Genomic DNA, 21,922 nt, shown 5'->3' on the forward strand with positions numbered 1-21,922 from the left:
TCTCCTGTACGTCTCTCCCCCCCCCTTTGATTTTAATATGAGGTGTCAAGCAGGACATGAGGTACTCTTGCAATGCTGTGCGCAGCATAGTGAACTTTTGTATGCTTCACATTGGGGGAGATGGTGTTCCCTTCTCCTCCGGGAGCCCAATATGACATAGAGTCACACATCCTGTCCCACTTACGCCTAGCAACAGGATGCAACTGACAGCTCCAAACCCAAAGCAGCGGGAGGAGAGGGTTGCCTTGAGCCAAACGTGGCCCCAAGGGAAATATAGGGCCACTTCACTCCTGCACTAAGGCTCCAGCCATCATCTTGCCATGTTCTCTCCCCACCAGTAGCTCTTCGGCTGAACACAGCGGGCGCAAGCTCCAGCCTCAAGCGGCAGAAGGCAAAAGCTGCTTGAGCACAAATGTTGCACAAAGGCATTTACAGGGCTACTTCACTCCTGAATTAAGCCTCCAGCAACCCTCCTCCTCCCACTCCTTCTTCTCCCGCAACCCCCTTGCCAGCTGTAGAGAGGCTGGGAGGTTGTGTACAAACAAGAAGACCCTCCCCTCAAGTGAGCGGCCAGACTTGGCGAAAATGCAGAGAAGGCACACACAGGTTGAGTGGGCGCTTGCTTGAGGAGGGTCTCCCCGTTTGCGTGCACTTTCCTGGCCCACCACAGCCAGCCAGGTGATTGCGAGAGGAGAAGGGTTGCTCTCACTGGGTTTCCAAGAGAGAAGAGATACAAAGACAGAGAGAGATCCAGAGATACACACATACATGGCTTTTAATTGAAAAGCATCTTCAGGGCGGTGAAAGTTCCCCATGCATGTTTTAAAGCCACAGCTGGGTGCTGTGGACCCATCCCCCTTTCTGTCATCCTCTCCTCCCAAATCCCATTCCCATCCCACCAATCCTTGCAATAGCGAGACCAGCATCAGTCACATCTGTGTTGCGCCTGTGTCTTGGGATGGAGAGCAGGTTGCACATCTCCCCAAGCAACCGAGGCACACCCATCACCAACAAGGGCTGGAAGAAGCTCTAGCAAGAATGAGGTTGCGGAGAATCAGCCCCAGTCGCTTCTCCATTCCCTGCTGTTGCCCTTACCTTCTCAGGCTAGGCAAGGAGTGACTGGGGTGGAATGGTGAGGGCAATGGTGGGCTACGAGCCGGAACGCTAAATTGCGCTCGCCACCGTGGCTTGTAAGTTCTTGTGGGACCAGTGCAATTTTGCTGCTGCACCTGTGAAGGTAGCAAAATCACGCATGGATCCGCAGGTAAAACCTTACCGAAATACAGGTGCAATTTTGCTACCTCCACAGGTGCAGCAGCAAAATCGCGCTGGTCCCGCAAGAACTTACGAGCCGTGGCGGCAAGTGCAATTTAGCGTTCCAGCTTGTAGCCCATCACTGGGTGAGGGGTAGGGCCAGTCAGATGGCTCACCTCATAGGAAGCCACAGCAGAGGGCCCAAAGAGCTGCATGCAGCTCCGGAGCTGCAGATTGCAGACCCCTGCACTAGGTTCATCAGAGCAAGACTTCACTATTGCAGGGCAAATTCTATGAATAGGACATTTGAGCATCCATTAGAAAATTTTGCCAGCAAAATTACATAGACACACATGTATTTCAGTGCATATACATAGAATCAGAAGTTTCAATTAGTGGCAGATTCCCCATAATAATCAGGCACACATCTGTTGTTGATATGGGGGCTGAGGCTGCCATAGCTTCTCCAATCTGTCCTCTTACCAACTCTTTCTTTTACAATTTTCATACAGTATTGTAAACACATTGTGTTTAGATATAAACACACTTTGTGGTTTGTAAACCATGATTTTGGCCTTAGCTTGTAAGCCAAACATTAGAGCTTCCTAATGAAATCAAGATTAAAATACACCAGAGTATTTAACACATTGTGAACTCAACCAATTACACCCAACCAATTATGTTATACAAAAAGTAAGGAGAGATGGTTGATGGAATTTAAGAAATACACATAGTGGGAAGTTGCTTGTAAAAATTCATGCCTAATGTCTAGCTGGCAACTCTATACAAAGAGAAACGTATAGGTGTTAACATGTTCATAAGAAAATATTGCAGCAATCTGATATCAACCATCTACCTGCCCTGCTCCATCTCCTTATCCAGGCCTTTTTATATACACTCATTCATACTTTCCTCCTAATATTAAAAGTTCTCAGTAAAGAACTGTTAATCTGCGTCTTGCCCAATGAAGCCCACTATACAATAAGAACCATTACCCTGTTTAGCCAATACTGTTTTTAGGCCATTCTATACAAACTGATAATAAAAAGTGCAGATACATACAATTAATACAGAACTCTGCTTCCCAAAAATAAATTTCATTTTTAAAAAACAAGTACATTTCCAGAATTAATAATGCCTAAACATGTTGCTGCTCAGAAGCTAGAGAAATGGCATTACAAGATTTTGAGAGGTGGGGTTTGCACAGTTGACATAGAATTTATTTTTCTTTAGTGATCATTTTGATAAGTTTAAACTTTCTGGAGATATGCTATTTTTCCGATAGTAAATCTCATCAAAACTTCCATCATGTGGTTTCAACAGAGTCATATTATCCTTATCAAACATAACCCTGAACCATCTTCAATGTTCATACCAAATGTTAACATACTGCATAACTATGGCCACTGGGAACAGCTATTTCCAAGGCTCTGTCCATTTCTGCAAAATTCCTACCCCTTTCCATAGGGATGTTTTGCTTCTCCACGATGCCTTTGCAATAATAGTCCCTGTTTGAAAACCTGCTTCATGGGGTTTAGAGTTTCTAATATCTCAGCGGCTCAGTTTTAACTCACCCCTTTCTTCGGAAACAGTTCTATAAGTACCTCATTCCTCCTAGACTTCGGAGGTTGGTTTGTTCTCTAAACACACTAGAGAGCCCTGATGTTTTGTAATGTATACATTTCAAAATATCTCCAAGGATTGGGATTTTAGTCCTTTGTCCAGTTCATTTTTCAAGCAATATCTTAGCTTGGGATTCAGTCTTATTTTCTACCAGTGTATCCAGAGGCTGTTCCTGGAGAGCTGCCTCAAGCTGAGCTTGATAATAATCTTCGGTTCCATTTTGAGCCTGCAACTTGGAGACAATCCTAGCAGTTTTTCGCGTGATCTCAAAATGTTTATGCTTTCCAGAGGTATCAGGCGAGGCACTGCGTCTACTTGGATTTGTCTCCAACCGGCTACCGGCTACCTCTGAATTAGACAAAACAGCAGCCAGCAGGGGCAGACTGGAAACTTTGGGGATGATGGTACGAGGATGTTTTACTGGCATCCGGTTGAAACGTCCCCTGGATTGCGGGTTGAGAGTAACTTCTGGATCAAGTATAAAGTCTTGCAGTTCTGTGTCATTTGTCCTGTTCAGCTCTGAATGAGAAGGGGGGAAAAAAGAATCTGATAAAGAATGAGGAAAGGCAATCTGTTCCACTTATCACCCAGTGTAGCATGAGTTTAAAGGCACATGGTGTTTTTCGAAAAGCAATGAAAGATTAGCTGGATTCTTTGAGGAAGAACTTTGTTGTCCATTCCACATAGCATGACTAGTATAATAGCAATAGCACTTAGACTTACATACCGCTTCATAGTGCTTTTACAGCCCTCTCTAAGAGGTTTACAGAGTCAGCATATTCTCCCAACAATCTGGGTCCTCCACCATGAAAGAATGGAAGGCTGAGTCAACCTTCAGCCTGGTGAGAGCTGAACTAATGAACCACAGCCAGCAATCAGCAGAAGCAGCTTGCAGTACTGCACTCTAACTACTGGGCCACCAAGGCTCACAAAAATTTCCAGACTGTAATACACTGTACTACATTGTACTACACTGTACTGTACATCCGATATGTAAGACAAAGACAATAAGATAACATAGATAACATAGATAACCTCTTACAATCAGGGTGGCAGTAATTTGTTTTTGTTTTTGTTTGCATATGCCACAAACTCTGTTATAGGTATTTCATAAAAGGACCAAATCCATCGACCATCTATTTTATTTTTTATTGATGTATCTGCATCTCAGACTCATATCATTTAATGCTATTTACTATCCTAAAACATAGACATAAACATGGGATTGGGCGGCATATAAGTCAAATAAATAAATAAATAAATAAATAAGTGACCAGCTGAATCTGCCCAAAAGTTCCATCCTCAACACCCTCTTTTGCATAATAGTGGGTTGTTTCTGGTTTGGCCCAGTTCTGTGAACTGGTAGCGCTGGTGGTGAAAGGCTCTGCCCACCCGCCAGGGATGCTTCTCCGCATGTGTGAGTGTGTGCGTGTCTGCGCGAACCAGTAACAAAGGATTTTAGAATCCACTATTGATGCCATGGTTTTACTTCAAAGAATGTCATATACAAAGAATCAGGACTATTAGAAACGTTGCAGTATAGAAGATTTATTCAAGCCGATACACAAGAAACTGGTCAACTGAATTGTTGCCAGATAAAAACCGACAGAATTCAGGAGTTTTGTACTTCGATATCTGGTGGGAAGGCATGAACTCTAAACTGATGATGCACTTAACTCTGCCTCCTAGTTCCATCTGCTCTCCTACAAAGAATTTGGGGGGAGGCTATAGTTGGTGGAAACATGAAAATCCTCGGCCTTACCTACATAGAATTGTCAGCTTTGCAATGAGGTATGTAAATATGATCATTTTCTATTTTGCACCTGTACGTGATTTTCATATAACACAGTTTAAACCTTTATAAATTTCAGCATTAAGATATTCCGTGCTGTGCATCCTTTAGGAGAATGCTGTCACTTTTCAAAATTCTCTTGCACTGGGCCTAATTAACTCAGTTTAGATGGCATAATTAATTAGAATTTCAGAACTGCCTTATGCTGCCGTTTTCTCATTCTGAAGAAGATGATATTTTAGATAATTAATCATTTGGGGTAGAATGAAGATTTCCCAACATTATATTCTTTTAAAAAACGGTTTGCTATAGAAGAAAAATTACCTACGGGGTTGACAGTTTGCTCCATGCTGTCTTTCCGCTTGACCTCAGTGAAAGAACTGTCCTTACTTCCACAATCATCTTCACCCAAACACAGCCTGGAGGCAGAGCTCTGTTTGGGGGAAAAATATTGCTATGAATCTGTTGAATTGAGTTCCTCCACCAATTTTACATAATTACAGCAATTGTGTGAGAAATTGGTAGGGCGATATTAGACATTTTTATTTTCTACAGTGAAGGGGTTTTTTTGTGTGTTATAGGTTTTCTAAAGAGAAACATCCATAGTATTTCAAGTTTTTATTTCTATTTATGATAATAATTTTAATGGTACCCTGGAATATCAAAATTAAGAGGTATTTTGAGAAAATAAAAATGGCAGAATATCCATTCAATGCTTTAGTTTTGCTAACACTTAAAATCTATATTTTAGAATTTAGAATTTAGAATAACAGACTTGGAAGAGACCTTGGATGTCTTCTAATCCAACTCCCATTTCAGACAACCAGTTGTCCAATCTCTTCTTAAAAATGCTCCAGTGTTGGAGCATTCACAACTTCTGGAGGCAAGTTTAATTGTTCTAACTGTCAGGAAATTTCTCCTTAGTTCTAGATTGCTTCTCTTACATATTTGAATTACACATTTGGTATAATGGTTATGGGATTAGATGAGGGATTTAGCCAAGGAAACTCATTCTTACTCCAACCTAGGTTACAAGATTATTGTATGGGTAAAATGAAGTGCAATTCCTAAACAGGTCACCTTTATCTCCTCCAACTATGATATTACTAATACTAATAACAATTAACAGCTGGTTATTATTATTTTTAAATTATCACAAAGGACAGAGAGGCATAAATGGCCATGGGCTTTATGCAGAATGAAAAAAGTGGCAGTGCTTTTTAAAACATTTATATAGCCCTGCTCCATATCATAAGAAACCCATGATGGTTCCCAATGAAAAACTAAAGCAAGACTAAAGACCACATTAAAACTGTAAATGTCATTAAAAGTCAAAAGTTGGTGCCAAGATATGCAAGCACCTCATCACAGCTCTTGGGGAGAAAGCATCAGTGTTTTAGAGAAGGCTAAGAGCAGTGGCGAAATCTGTTTATCTTCCCTACTGGTTCGGTCTTGCATATGTGCAGAGGGTTAAAAACAAGAAAATGGCAATGTCCAGGTGGGTGGGAGGAGCCTCAGGCTGTGCCGCTACCAATTCTCTGACCCACTGGCAGCTGCCATTACTGGTATGCCCAAATTGGGGCATACCAGTAGGATTTCACCACTGGCTAAGAGGGTATGGGCTTGTTGAACTTCAGGGAGCAGAGTGTCCCATGGGGCAGAAAACGCATACTTCCTAGCTTCTATAAAATGACAAAGTCTAAAGGAAGAGACTAGGAACATTCCCACCCTATCTGATCTAGTAAGATGGGTAAATGTTCTTAGGGAAAGGTGGTACCTAAATAATGTGGCCCTATGCTGTACAGGATTTTAAAGATGCTATGAATTACTCCTGGAAAGAAACTGGAAGTCAGTGCAGCTCAAGCAATTTATTTATTTATTGGATTTGTATGCCGCCCCTCTCCGTGGACTCGGGGCGGCTAACAACAGTGATAAAAACAGAATGTAAAAATCCAATACTGAAACAGCTAAAAATCCTTGTTATAAAACCAATCATACATACAAACATACCATGCATAAATTGTAGAAGCCTAGGGGGAAAGATTATCTTAGTTCCCCCATGCCTGACGGCAGAGGTGGGTTTTGAGGAGCTTACGAAAGGCAAGGAGGGTAGGGGCTATTCTAAGCTCTGGGGGGAGTTGGTTCCAGAGGGCCGGGGCCACCACAGAGAAGGTTCTTCCCCTGGGCCCCGCCAACCGACATTGTTTAGTTGACAGGACCCGGAGAAGGCCCACTCTGTGGGACCTAACTGGTCGCTGGGATTCGTGTCGCAGAAGGCGGTCCCTGAGATAATCTGGCCCGGTGCCATGAAGGGCTTTATATAGAGGTGTTCCTAGTGCAAACCCAGAAGCACCCATTACCATGCGTGCTGCTGCATTTTGGACCAGTTGACGTTTCCAGGTGATCTTGAAGGGAATTCCCATTAGGAGTGCATTGCAGTAATTCCAACAAGAGATGGCCAAGGTAATCATGTGCAAGACCTTCTGGTCCAGAAAGGGGTGCAAATGGCATACAGGACCAATCTGGTCAAAAAAGCAGGAGCTGTGAGTCCAGGAGGATCACAGATTGCACACCAGCTCCATCTGGGGGAGTGCCAGCCCATCCAAATCAGATGAAATATCATCTGGACCCAGAGGACTAAAAGCCCATAGCCACTCAAGGTTGGGTAGCTTGAATCCAGTTTTCCATTTATCTCAGTCTATTGCTCAAAGAGGCTCATTTATTTCACTTAAGGCCAGGCCATCCCAGATTCCTACCTCAAGAGATGCATTGGAAAGTCTTTGATTGCTTGAAAGAATTTCATTAGTATTTGCCTGTTTCAAAGAATTTTCACAGTCACAAAGTCCAGCTGAAGGCAGGTCATCCATTCCAAATATCTTTTCATAGTTCAGGATAAGAAATTCAACCAGCTGGGACTGGTATCCTGAATCCACCAGGGATGACAAGGACACATCATTATTACAGGGCGGGCGGATTAAAGTAGGGCCAAAGATGATGCCCAGGTTGTTGGGGGACATCTTGTTCTCCTGATATCTTTCAGCCACCCTTGAAAAGAAAAATACAGCGTTAGAAACTTTGGGCACAATGGTTTTTCATGAATGGAGAACATAATTGTATGTAGATTCCAAACTATGTTTCCAGCTAGCTTGGCAGCTGCCATGCCAATCGCTTACCATTACCAAAGATCCTATCCCAAAGTGTGTTTATATATGTATGTACATATACACACATGCATACACACATACATCTTTTTACATACACATTAATTAATACCCATTTTACAACCTTATATCAATAATTGTGCAGGGGCAGAAATTATCAGAAATAAAATGTAGCAACATAAATGTCAACCAAGGCAGTATCTCTGCAAATTGTCATCTTGAAGGAAGAATGTTTCCCCTGTATAATAAATAAAGAACACCTCGCTTCATCGTATCAGTGTGAAAACAATTATAATAATGTAGTTTGTGAATCTCTTCTTTCCCATTGGTTCTTGCAATTTATTTCAGCAATCCCATCCTCTATTCTAGAAAGTCTTCTTCATACCAGGAGCTTATACCATGGCTTTTGTGTGACTCCAGAATCAATTCGGTGTTCCCATGCTATTATCTGGATTGGGCAGTTAAATCCATTAATTTCTACCTCTCCTGTAACAAAAACAAATTTTGGCTTTGTTTTCAATTATGACTAGGTCGTTTCTTGCCAGGCCAGATATATCCACAGAAAAGCTCATGGTTTGATGTGGTCTTCATCTTGTTCTGAATGATCATGTCATTTTTAACTGTACTGTAACATCTTCCATATTCCAACTCTTTGCAATTACAGTCTCAAGATATAAAAAATCATGTCATCATGTTGTGAGTGCTCCTCGTCCACTTCTGGTAATGATAGATTCTGAGGAGGATGAGCCAGGCCCATCTGAGTGTCCTGGGCCAGTGGTGTCGCCAGCTGATGCAGAGAGTGAGAGTGAAGGAGAAATAGACCTGGATGAACCCAAGGGACCATCAGAGGTAGCAGATGTGTCAATGAGGGACTGGTCTGAGTCAGAGGACGAAGGGGACATTAGAGATATTGAGCCACTCTTAGATGCTTGATTCAGGAGATTACAAAGCGGACAACAACATTTGTATGGTAAAAGGAAGTAGTTTGTAGTTTTAACTCTAGGGGTTTTCTGACCACTCCCAGCAGATATATAAGCAAGGCCTTCTGGGTAATTCTGGGTGGAGTTTCAACATTGCTTTCATAAATGCTGTGTTAGATCTGGAGTTCCAGAAATGTTCCCCGAAATACCTGATTTCTGCTCTGCAAAACTCATCTCATAGAAGCTGCCTGCCTGCCAGAATGTGGTGAGCTGAATTCTATGACTCACACCTTGTTTATCTTGCTGGAATGCAATTAGCCCTGACTCTGGCGTCTTTCCCCGAGGCTGCTGTGAAAACCTATTTCAATGAACTTGGGTTTTCGCCTTTTGTTTCAATCTGAATAAGCCCAGACTGGAACAGGAATACTTCGATAAAGCATGATATCCAGAGGTGGGTTCCTGCTGGTTTGGACTGGTTCTTTAGAACCCATAATGGGAAAATACCCCCGCTTGCCGAACCTGCAGCAATAGCTGGCTGGCCACATCCCTGAACTGTCTTTCTCAGTGACATCATAGGCACTGCAATCTTGTTTTTTTGCTTCTGTGCACATGGAGAAGCTGTTATTTGCCGCTATGGGTTCATCTAAACCAGTCTGACCCAGCAGAATACCACCTCTGACTCTTTTCCTTGACATCTACAGTCCCATTTCCGAAGGCTTTCTTCCCAAAGAAAGCATTCCATTTATGCAAGAAAACGGCTGTTTGCTAACTTTCCTTTTATGCAAGAGAATTAAAGTATAGTATTCTTCCAGTTGTCCACAGATACAGCCTTGATACAAGTTGCAGAGTGTAAACGAATTGCATTAATAGTTTAATGTCTCTTAAATATACTATTAAATCTAGATAGCCAGTTTGGTGTAGTAGTTAAGGTTCTAGGCTAGAAACTAGGAGATTGTGAGTTCTAGTTCCACCTGAGGCCTGAAAGCTGATTGGCTGATTTTGGACCAATCCTTCTCTCTCAGCCCACCTCACCTAAATGGGCTGTAATGGAAAATAGGAGGAGGAAAGAATATTAGTTATGTCCATTCCTTTGAGTTATTTATAAAATGTGGGATTAAAATATCTAAAGAAAACATGCCTGTTGCTTTATTATTTTCATTATTCTCAAAATATTTATGGCTTAATAATACATTGCTGCAAAGTAGGGTGATGATATGTCATAGGATGGGATGGCAATAAATAACGTGTTAACGGGTGTTGCGTTTGGCCTTGGGCCGGCTGCTGCTCCCACGTCTGTGAGAGATGAGTCACAGAGTGATTGCGAAAGCATGGCTGACAGCCAGGAAAACGTGGCAGACAGCTCAGAGGATGTAGCAGATGGTTCAGAGGAGTTGGCAGACAGCTCAAAGGAACTGGCAGATAGTCCAGGGGACTTGGCAGGCAGCCCATCGGATAGCCTCTCTTCTCTGGATTCGGATGCCGAACAGATAATTAATATGTGTAGCCGGAGAGCAATGCAACGCAGGGCTCAATTAAAGGATTATCAATGGTGATTCTGGTGTCACCTGTGTTTGGGTGTGGTTCACAGAATGAGGGCTGGGTGTGGTTCCCATAATGAGGGCTACAGTTATAAAAGAGAACAGAGGCAGAGGCAAACTGTGGATGTTTATCTGTGTGGTTTGTGTGGCTTTGTGGTTCCTGCTTTGAAGTCTCTGCTCTGGCCTTTGGGTTTCAAGCCAGCATTGTCAGGCAAGTGGGAGTTGAAAGCTCTGGAACTAGCTGCTGCTCTCGTGCTTCAAAAATTCAGAGAACTCTTGGAACGTCTCTGCTACGTGAATTTTGTATTTGTTTGCTTTTTCATGAACTTTGTATCTAGCTGTCTGACCTTCTTTCCTGGATCGCTAATTATCGCCTGAGCCCGGTCAGGCAGAACAATGTCCAGGAAAAAATTAGAAAGTAAAATCACAGATATTCTCTAAAATATTCTATTTTCAATTTCATTGAAAATAATTCCATTGTTTTTATTTTTAATTCTATTCTCCATGCCAGAGGCTTCTTCTTAAACTGTTTTTATCCATTTCCAAAACAACTGAGTCTAAGTCCGAGGAAAAGGGCGGCATAGAAATCTAATTAATAAATAAATTAATAAATAAACTTTATGTTTCTATCAAAACTGCCTTACATTTGTGTTCCTCTTCTAATTTTAACTACTATTTCTTCCTCTGTTTGTTTTAAGCTACTTGTCTCCTGTTCAAAAGCCAATTAAAAATGAAAAGGGCTAAAGAAATTGTTTTCCATTTCTTCAGTTTTAGAAAGGATGTTGCCAGGTGTCCTGTCCAGATGGTCCTGTCCAGTCCTGATTGATAGATTCCCTTAGTTCTTTACTCTTCTCATCCATGCTAGGAAAACAACCACTGGGCATTTTCTTTCTTTGGGTGGGTCTGAGGATATGAGTTTTCATTAGCAGACATTTGTATCATCACCTTAATTGATTTCTCTTTTTATTCAGAATCTTCCCTTTTAGCCCATCCAGCTCTGGACCAGTGGGGAGGAAAAAGGAAAGTAAGGAAGTAATTATGCATTTTTATCATTCTTCCTATGACTTCAACTAAAGGGGAAAATGGCAGGACAAAAATGCAATGTTTCACCCATTTATGACAATCAAAGGAGGTGGATAGCCCAGCAGCCAAAAACGAAGGGCTTGGTACAATGACTGTCTAAAAAGGAGGAGGCAATACCACTACAATAAAAGTTTAGGTGGAAGTTGCTAATTACAGATTGAGAGTGAGATCACACATTCCTATACTTGTAAAAGAATTTAAATACTTTCTACAGGATGTATCCCTGTTATTCTTACATTCTGCAGCAACCATGCTCATATATACTTTTTTCAATCTTAATCTCTTTGATCTCATCATTCTTACAAATATCCTCTTTCATACTTTCCATTAATATAATTCCATATACTTCTGTGCCACTTAATTTTTTTTTAAGTGGCTGTTTTTTGCTCTGTTCCAAGTCGCTGCTTCATTCTCTTAACTTACATCCATTAAAAATATATATATAATTAGAACTCATTGGTAATAGTTACACTCGATTTGTTGGCAATAAAAATGATATCCAGATCAGATGAATTAAACAGAGCTAATTTGTCCTACAAGACAAAAGTTGCACATTCAAATCAATACTATTTCTTTCGTTACCTGTACAAATGAGCAATAAGATGCCTTATAGTATTATAATTTGTTGCTGGTAATTTGCTCAGCAAATCCTTGGTGGTCTTGATGGGATCTGTCTCAGAGTTATCCCCACTTTTCTGCATATTTCTTGACAAAGCCATGAAATCTTCATAAAGTTTAAATGGGAGCACAGGGCTGGAAAGCTGTAGCAAAAAAAGCAAAAAAATATGCATCATGATATTTTACTGGTGCAGACTCCTTGGGTTTAAATTTGATCAGAAATATTACTGGATTCTGCCATGTTATCCCAGTTTCAGAGAATAGTTCTATCTCAGTGTTCTCACATGACATATATATAACAAAACAAGAGTTCAGATTTTGAGAAGTTCAGATAAACTGAGCTGTTGAACTTTAATGATCCCCCTTAAGGAAGATATGCCCATACCATGAGCAATCTTCTATGCAGCAATGGAATTTTGTGCTTTTCAAACAATTCTAGAATTTTACATCTTTCCTTTATGAACTCAGAGCCCCTTTTATGCAAATGTACAAAATGAGGAGGAACAGATAACTTTTAGAAAGAAAAAAATAATAATCATACTAAAAAAATCTTCTAGTGAGGTTACAGCCTAACTAAGCTGAAATAAACAGGATGAAATTTAACAGTGGGCTGAAATACAGTAAATACCGTATATACTCGAGTATAAGCCGAGTTTTTCAGCCCCAAAAATGGGCTGAAAAACCCGACCTCGGCTTATACTCGGGTCACCACAAGAGGGCGCACCGCGGGAGCCCGGGAGACAGCTGCCTTCCCTTCCCCGGGTCCAGCAAAGTTGCCAGCCAACTGCTCCGATGGCGTGTGAGAGAGGAACAGACGATGCGAAGCTGGTGAGGTCGGGGGGGGACTCATGAAGCAGGAATCCCCCCCCCCCGACTTCCCATCGTCTTTTCCCCTCTCGCACGCCATCGGAGCAGTTGGCTGGCAACTTTGCTGGACCCGGGGAAGGCAGCTGCCCTACCCTTCCCACAGCCGCGTCACTCGGAGCCCCCTTTTACTTCCCTCTTGGAGCTCCTGTCGGCATCTTGCAGCTGCCTTCCCTTCCCTGGGTCCAGCAAAGTTGCCAGCCAACTGCTCCGACGGCGTGCAAGAGAGGAACAGACGACGCGAAGCTGGTGAGGTCGGGGGTGGGACTCATGAAGCAGGAATCCCCCCCCGACTTCCCATCGTCTTTTCCCCTCGCACGCCGTCGGAGCAGTTGGCTGGCAACTTTGCTGGACCCGGGGAAGGGAAGGCAGCTGCAAGACGACGACAGGAGCAAGAGGGAAGTAAAAGGGCGCTCCGGCTTCCCCTCGCCTTTTTCCCCTCGCACGCCATTGGGGCAGTCGCGGGGAAGAAGAGAGAGAGGGTGCCTGCGTGCACCCTTTCTCTCTCCCCCCCTCCACCTCACCGGCTGGTGCCTTTGCTTGAGCCTGCGAGAGGAGGCAGTGGGAGGGGTGGGGCAGTTGCCACCTCTCCCCAGCTCAAGCAAAGGCGCCTCCAAAGGCAGTGCACACAGTGAGAGAGAATGAGTGCGAGCCTGAATGAGAAGCGGCTGGCTACCTTCTTGTGTCCCCTTTGGTTGTGTTTAAAACCCAGAGCTTGAAGTTCTCCCTGAGTTGGGAGGAGAGGAAAACGTACCATTTGGCAGCTGATTGATTCGCACTTGCACGGGCTGGGTGAGGAGAACGCCTACACAGCCTTAGGCGGCTGGGAAAGTGAGGGGGAGCCAAGGGAACAAAAAAAGGGGCAAGGATCAGCTTTGGAGGGTGTGTGTGTGTGTGTGTGTGTGTGTGTGTGTGTGAGAGAGAGCACCTGTCCACCCTGCAAAGAATGCCAGCTACTTCTTTGAAACAGGGAGGGGTTTTTTTCTCCTCGCTCACTCTGTGTGTGTATTTGTCAACAAATAAACCCTATCTGAGTCGGCAGGAAGCCGGAGGAAGCCCTAGAGCGGTGTGGGGGGTGGGCTTGTGAATGAAAGGGAAGCCAAGGCAACAAAGAAAAGGGGGAAGGATGAATTTTGGAGGGCGAGTGTGTGTGTGTTTGTGTGCCCGCCCCCTCCCCCCCCTGACAAATGCCAGTTACCTCTTTGAAGGAGGTGTAGCCAAAGTGCCTCCTTTCCCCCTGGCTGAAACCAGCAGGTTTTTCTTTTTTTACTCCTCTTAATGTGTGTATTTGTCAACAGGTTTTAACTATTCCTTGCCCTCTCTGAGTTGCCCTTAGTTGGATTAAAAAGACCTCCTGCTGTCCGATTCTCCTCCCCCTCTTTTGAAAAGATTTAAACTGTTTAAAAATGGTATCTTGTGGTGGTTGCTGTCCTTGCTTGGATAGGATTTAATAATGTGTAATGAGGCAAGAGCTAGACAGGAATTTCTTAAGTGTGTTTGTGGATCTTTAAAAGTTGCCTTTTATAAAGTGGGTTTGAGAGCATATCTATCTATCTATCTATCTATCTATCTATCTATCTTTCTATGCATCTCTCTATCTTTCTATGTATGTATGTATGTATCTATCTATCTATCTATCATTCTGTCTATCTATCTATCTATCATTCTATTTATCTATCTATCATTCTATCTATCTATCATTCTATCTATCTACCTACCTATCTATCTATCATTCTTTCTATCTATCTATCTATCTATCATTCTTTCTATCTATCTATCTATCTATCTATCTATCTATCTATCTATCTATCTATCTATCTATCTATCTATCTGGTTTTCTATGCTGATAACCTCACAGCAGCTAATGCTGAAGCTGTTTGGACATACAGATTTATTTATTTACTTATTTAATTGGATTTGTATGCCGCCCCTCTCCAAGGACTCAGGGCGGCTCACAGCATATATAAAAACAGAACAATAATGTAAATCCAATTAATGATGAGAAGGAATCCAGTTTTGAAGGATTTTAACTCTTAGGTTTTAGCTTTGTTGCTGATCGAGCTACTTTTTTTACTTTTTAATTTATTGTTAATATTGTTAATTTGTTTACCCTCTTTTAAATTTACAGAGCTAGTTTACTGGTTTTCTTTAAAATAAATATTCTAAAACATGTCTCAATTAATGTAATTTTATTGGTTTCCATTTTTATAAGTTACCAGTAGCCACTGCATTTTCTAACCTCGGCTTATACTCGGGTCAATAGGTTTTCCCAGTTTTTGTGGCAAAAATTGGTGCCTCGGCTTATACTCGGGTCGGCTTATACTCGAGTATATACGGTATACTGAAAATTAACAGGGTGAAATGCAAAGTTTGCATGTGGGGAGAAGAAATGAAATAAAAAGGGGAGACCTAATTTGATGGTACTACAGATAGTCCTTGACTTACAACCACGATTGAACCCAACCTTTATGTTGTTAAGTGAGAAATTTGTTAAGTGAGTTTAGCCCCATTTTATGACTTTTCTTGACACGGTTGTTAAGCAAATCACTTAATTGTTAAGTGAGTAACATGGTTGTTAATGAATCTGGTTTCTCTATTGACTTTGCTTGTCAGAAGGTCGCAAAAGAGGATCACATGACTCCAGGATATTGCAACCGTCATAAATATGAGTCAGCTGCCCAGCATCTGAATTTTGATCACATGAGCATGGGGATGCTGCAAAGGTTGTAACTCTGAAAAACAGTCACAAATCACATTTTTGGACCAGGAGTCACTGCTCACAGTCACTCATGCCCTCATCACCTCGAGGCTTGACTACTGTAATTCTCTCTACATGGGGCTACCTTTGAAGAGTGTTCGGAAACTTCAGATCATGCAGAATGCAGCTGCGAGAGCAATCATGGGCTTTCCCAAATATGCCCATGTTACTCCAACACTCCGCAGTCTGCATTGGTTGCCGATCAGTTTCCGGTCACAATTCAAAGTGTTGGTCATCACCTATAAAGCCCTTCATGGCACTGGACTAGGGTATCTACGAGACCGCCTTCTGCCGCACGAATCCCAGCGACCGGTTAGGTCCCACACAGTTGGTCTCCTCTGGGTGCTGTCAACTAAACAATGTCGTTTGGCGGGACCCAGAGGAAGAGTCTTCTCTGTGGCGGCTCCGACCCTCTGGAATCAGCTCCCTCCAGAGATTAGAACTGCCCCCACCCTCCTTGCCTTTCGTAAACTCCTTAAAACCCACCTCTGTCGTCAAGCGTGGGGGAACTGAAACATCTCCCCCCTGCCTATGTAGTTTTCTGTGTATGATATGACTGTATGTATGTTTTTTATATATTGGGGTTTCTTGTTTTTTAGACTTTTTAAATGTATTATTGTTATTTTAGATTCTAACTATTAGATTTGTCATTATATATTGTTTTTGTCATTGCTGTAAGCCACCCCGAGTCTACGGAGAGGGGCGGCATAAAAATCTAATTAATAATAATAATAATAATAATAATAATAATAATAATAATACTTTTTCAGTGCCATTGTAACTTTGAACAGTCACTAAACGAACTGTTGTAAGTCGAGGACTAACTGTACATGTCAAAAGAAACTGAATGTTCTAGTACAGGGGTAGGGAACGTTGGCTCTTCTATGACTTGTGGACTTCAACTCCCAGAATTCCTGAGCCAATCATGCTAGCTCAGGAATTCTGGGAGTTGAAGTCCACAAGTCACAGAAGAGCCAACGTTCCCTACCCCTGTTCTAGTAGGTCACTGGGAGGACATGAAACAACAGTATGATATAGCTGCTAAAAAGTTGAATCAAATTTGAGGATATGTTTTTGGGAGCTGCACAGATTCATGCACTCAGATGGACACAGTAATGGGTAGCCAAAATTTTTAATGCCACACTGTGGGTGTAGCTTATTTTGTGGGAGTGGCTTAATGGTCATGTGGCTGAGTAGGAGTGGCTTGCCAGCCATGTGACCAGGTGGGAGTGGCTTGAACAATCATCATCGTTCATGTGAACTGTTAAGTCCTTGACTTACAGCCTTACCAGTGTTGCTCGCTGGGGTGACAATTTGCTTCACGTTTCCTGTGCTCTCCTTCCTGGGTCACCCCCGGCCTCAGGCTGGATAGCTAGGTGAACGGGTGCTGCCAGAAACATAAATGCTGCCAGCACCACTTTCACCCACGCCTTCTGCTTGCACCTCAGGAGGGAGGTGGACATGTGAGGCTGGAGGGGAGTTGGGCAGGAGAGAGGGAAGCTTGTCCGAGGCCAGGAAGGAGGAAAGAGGAAAAAAGCAAGGAGTGCAGATGCAGCAGCAGCAGCAGCAGGGAAAGAAAGGAGAGCTGAGCCGAGATCGGTAATCCAAGAAGTGACAGCTGCCAATCAACTGGAGCTGCGCACACATCCCATACTGCCCGCTGCCCAACCCTGGATGGACCACTATATAGATCCTGTGAATGTATGAACAAGTCCAGATCACAGGAGATTATTGTCTCACTTTACTCTGCCTTAGCCAGGTCCACATGGGATGAGTCCAGAGAATGGCTACCAAAAGGAACCAAATCCTATCCAAAATAGTTAAAAGAACAGAGTATGTTTAGTCTGCAGAAGGGAACACTGAGGAGCGAATCCTAAGCAGTCATCATATGGTGCAATGAATGGATTTTGTTTTCTGGAGGCCAAGATCATTATTTTTGAAAATGTCTTGTAAAATGGAATGGAAGTAAAAACTAGTAAGTAGTTGCCAATGAAGACTCTTCCCTGATGCAAACCACATAAGAGATTGTACTTTTAAAAACCCGAGGACAATAAGAATAGATGCAAAAATATAACTGCCATTTACATGATGTCTATGAATTAATCAATCAATCAAATTAGCCATAGAGCAGCTTATACGAGTCTCTTAGATTGCAAAAACTGGGGGCACTCCAAGATTATAAGGGAAGGAATAATATTAGTGTACCTTGCAAACTCCCACAGCTAAAGAGACATATGATCTCAGAAAACCACTGTAGGGAACTGGGGTGCTAAGGATGCTTTCTGTTTTTATTCCTTACCTCCTTAAGGAAATGTTTAAGGACTCCAGTGATGTCATGAGGTGAGTGTTCTGACAGCTCCACCAAGCTTCGGCCATTCTCAAAGGCTTGGCACAATCTCTCCATGCGTGCTTTCGCCCCACTAATGCGGTATATTCCCTGCATTGAGGAGAGGCAAAGGAAGACCAAATCAGAGGAAGGTAGTTCGATGAATAACACATACAGTAGTCCCTCGCTATACCACGCTTCACCTCCTGCGGCTTCACTTCATCGCGGGTTTCTGAGGAAGTCGATCGGCAGATTTAAACAGCCCGCCGAACTCGATCGGCAGGTTTTTTAAAAAATATATATATATAAAATTGTAAATACTGTATTTAAATACTGTATCTAAAATAAATACTGTGTGGGAAGCATTTATAAACACTTAAAACAATGAAAACTTACCAAACAATTACAATATAAATACTTAAATAAGTACTATCAGTCGATAAATTCCCCATCGCGGATTTCACCTATCGCGGCCAGGTCTGGAACGTAACACCAGCGATAGGTGAGGGACTACTGTATACTAGAGATGCCCAAATGAGAACCAGAACATTGATCTGATTCAGAAATAGAGAGGCAGGTAGAGGACAGCATTGTGTATAAGTGCACAATTGTGCCTATCGTCCCTGCCATTGTATTTTTCCTTTTCTTGTTTTTGTTTTCATTTGACAAGTTCTAATAAATAAAATAAAATGCTAGAACACCAAACTCTGGTTAATTTAGTATAGAAAATATACTACTGCCAGCTCAGAAACCTGGAGATACGTATTTGTTCAAAGCTAACAGCAGGATGAAAAACAAGCATATAACAATAACAATACACCTAAGGATCCTGAAATTACAATATATGTAACATTCTGATCTCTATGCAGACCAAGGTGTAGTCAGACATGTTTGCTCCAGCTGTTAAACAGCTTGTCATTCTCAAGTTTGAAGAATTTTCTGCTTCCACAGAAATGGACTAATATAAAGCATGCATGGGTGACTGTTAATTCCCTCTTTGTTTTAGGAATGGGAATGAAAATTTTGTTCCTACTCTTAGCTTGAAACAGGAATAAAACCTGCTGTATACATAGAAGAATGAGTTACCTGCACTCCCAAGGCACGGGTTTCTATCTCTGATGTACATTTCATCACAATAAACGGCACCTCCTCTGGGAAATCCCTTGGCACATCGCTGAAGTCAATTCCAAATAGCGATGCCCGGGCTGGCAGTTTTTGATGACCGCAATTGATTAGAAGGGTCTCCAGACATTTTTTATGGCAGGTCAACAGGCACTGTGAAGAAAAAAAGACAAGTATTGAATCAGTCTTAACAAATAGCTATTTCACAATATTTTGAGCTTTTGTAACAGGCCACCGTTTTGTGCACTTACATAGCACATTTTTTTGCTTTACTATATAGAACCGTGATGGCGAACTTATGGCATGCGTGCCACAGATGGCATGTGGAGCCATATCTGAGGATATGTTAAGAATTGCCCCATGCCACTTCCAGTGCACATGTGATTTTCGGCCTTCTGGAGGATGGGGGAGGCCGTTTTCACCCTTCCCAGGCTTTAGGAAAGGTGAAAAACAGGCCCAATGGGCCCATTGGGCTGGTTTTTTGCCCTCACCAGGCTTTAGGAAAGCCTTCTGAAGCCCGAGGAAGGCAAGAAACAGCCCAATAGGCCTACCAGAAGTTTGTTCCCAAATTTCTGGTAGGCTCAGTGGACCCATTTTTCGTCATCCAGAGCCCAATTAGCCAGTTGGAAGTTCGGAAGCTTCAGTGAGGCCTGCACACATGTGTGTGTATGAGGGGTGTGTGTGTGTTTGTGCATGCATGTATGGAAGGAAGGAGGGCATTGCATTATGGTTGTGGGCATGCGTGCGCGCGTGCACCCTTTTGGTACCCAAGCAAAAAAAGGTTTGCTATGACTGATATAGAAACATGAATTCCTTATTCCTCCCAGTCCTGAACTTAGATGTCTGAAGAGATGGATCAAAAATTCAAATCAATGCTTAATGTCTGCTGAGTTTTTGTAGTTTCAATGAACCCTAGTTGCCTATTTTTCATAATGGGCCAAAGTTATGTTAACTAGTTCAGATTATATCATTCAGAAACATACTGACTGAAACTAAAGCTTCAAGTTGTTTCAGCTCTTACTATTCTTCAATAATATGAATTTACTCTTTCAAAAATGTATCTTACAGAAATGAAAATTCTCCCAGATTACTTACTACTCTTGACAATCTCTGCAATCAACTTGAATTACCACATTTTAAACACTTGATGCTTGTCAATAGGGCCAGAAATGATCTAGACCTGATCCCAATTGGAATAGGACTGGCATTCTTTATTCCTGCACCCATCTGGCACATTACAAATCAGAACATATACTGAATCTGTTGTGTCTATGTCTGATGGCCAGGGATAGATCAAGCCACCCAGACCTGGGTAAACCTCTGTTCAGAGTGCCAGAACTCCACGTCCATGCCACCTAAATCATGCCCAAGACAGTGGGAAATGCCCAGAGGACCATGGTCTCGAATCCACGTTGACCTAGCAGGTCCCTTCCATGGCCGCCAATTTATGATCATAGTGGATGCCTACTCAGGATGGGTTGAATTAGACATTCTCCAGTCCACTACAGCAGAGACCATAACATAAGTAATATTTTATCCAGACACTTTTTCCACCCACGGACTGCCCAATATGATAGTAAGCGACAATGGACCTCAGTTTACATCCTCGCAATTCCAAGTATTTTTAACAGCATTAGGCAAATACTAACGGCCCCGTGGCACCCTCACAGTAACGGCTGGGTAGAGAGAGTCGTAAGGTCGGCAAAAGAAGCTCTGGGCCGCATTAAAGGATTAGATTGGAGAAGCAAGGTGAACCTCTACCGACTATCCCAACATTTGACTTCCTGCCCTGTTTCAGGCAGGAGTCCAGCGGAGGCACTTATGGGCCGACTCCTACGCACCAGGTTGGACCCTATCCATCCCACATACCTTGGACAGGGAAATACTCCAGAGGTCATCCCACCACTGGACAACGACACACCAAAATCAGTACCGCAAATACCGCAACAAGAACCGATGACACTAGTAGAGGGTGAGCCCTCTATAGAAACAAATACAGAAGCATACCCACAACCATCATCTGGGTAATCAATGACGTCACCTTCATCACCAAGGTCTGAACATCGTCGTTCCACAAGACCGCACAAAAGTCCATCATATTTACAGGACTTTGTGTGTGCAAACCAGGTGGGTAGGGGTGTTGTGTCTATAGGACAGTTTAATGAGGATACCCGCCCCTGTTCCTTGGGCGGGAAAATACTGAAACAGGATTGGTTGGCTCAGTCTGGCAGCAAGGATATAAATAGCTGTCAGGCACGGCCATGTTGTGGTCGTATTGCTAGTTCCAGTTGCCTATAGCTTGTTCCAATAAATGGTTTACAGATTACGCTGTCTCATTCCTGCACGGATTTAACAGAATCTTTCCTATGCCTGTTATTCTTAAATTTCCAAATCACAGTCAAGTCCCACTGAAAGATACATAACTACTAGAGGATTAATATGGGTTGGCAATATGATTTCATGCTCCATGAATCACATCTCATGGCAGGGTATTGAATTAATTTAATATATTTAGATACCTATTTATTGAAAAGTTAGCTTTCTTATGCTTACCTCCATATACGTAAGTACAGTGGCCCCTCTACCTAAGAATGCCTCTGCTTACAAACTTTTCTAGATAAGAACCAGGTGTTCACATTTTTTTTGCCTCTTCTCAAGAACCATTTTCCACTTACAAACCCGAGCCTCCAAAACTGTAACCGGAAAAGGCAGGGAGAAGCCTCCGTGGGGTCTTTTTAGGAATCTCCTGGGATGAAATAGGGCGGGAAAAGGCGGGGAGAAGCCCATGGGGTCTCTCTAGGAATTTCCTAGGAGAAAAGAGGGCCGGAAGGGGTGGAGAGAAGCCTCCGTGGGGCCTCTCTAG

The 21,922-nt window shown here is 42.6% G+C and overlaps 1 protein-coding gene across 6 annotated transcripts in view; it reads right to left on the reverse strand.

Annotated features, from left to right (window-relative positions):
* Positions 1–1,801: 1,801 nt before the first annotated feature.
* Positions 1,802–21,922, reverse strand: part of GMIP (GEM interacting protein) — a 79,855-nt gene continuing 59,734 nt past the window's right edge. For 2 of the 6 annotated variants that reach the window (XM_070741084.1, XM_070741085.1), the window contains exons 16-21: positions 19,024–19,212; positions 17,911–18,048; positions 11,954–12,132; positions 7,426–7,714; positions 4,994–5,102; positions 1,802–3,396 (exon numbers count right to left, since the gene is read on the reverse strand). In XM_070741084.1, the coding sequence (XP_070597185.1) occupies positions 2,981–3,396; positions 4,994–5,102; positions 7,426–7,714; positions 11,954–12,132; positions 17,911–18,048; positions 19,024–19,212 (1,320 nt within the window). In that variant the 3' untranslated portion in view covers positions 1,802–2,980. The remainder of the gene's footprint in view (positions 3,397–4,993; positions 5,103–7,425; positions 7,715–11,953; positions 12,133–17,910; positions 18,049–19,023; positions 19,213–21,922) is intronic. The other 4 variants (XM_070741086.1, XM_070741087.1, XM_070741088.1 and 1 more) reach the window with 3 other exon arrangements.

This window comes from Erythrolamprus reginae, chromosome 2 (assembly GCF_031021105.1).
Source record: "Erythrolamprus reginae isolate rEryReg1 chromosome 2, rEryReg1.hap1, whole genome shotgun sequence".
Classification (NCBI taxonomy): domain Eukaryota; kingdom Metazoa; phylum Chordata; class Lepidosauria; order Squamata; family Dipsadidae; genus Erythrolamprus; species Erythrolamprus reginae.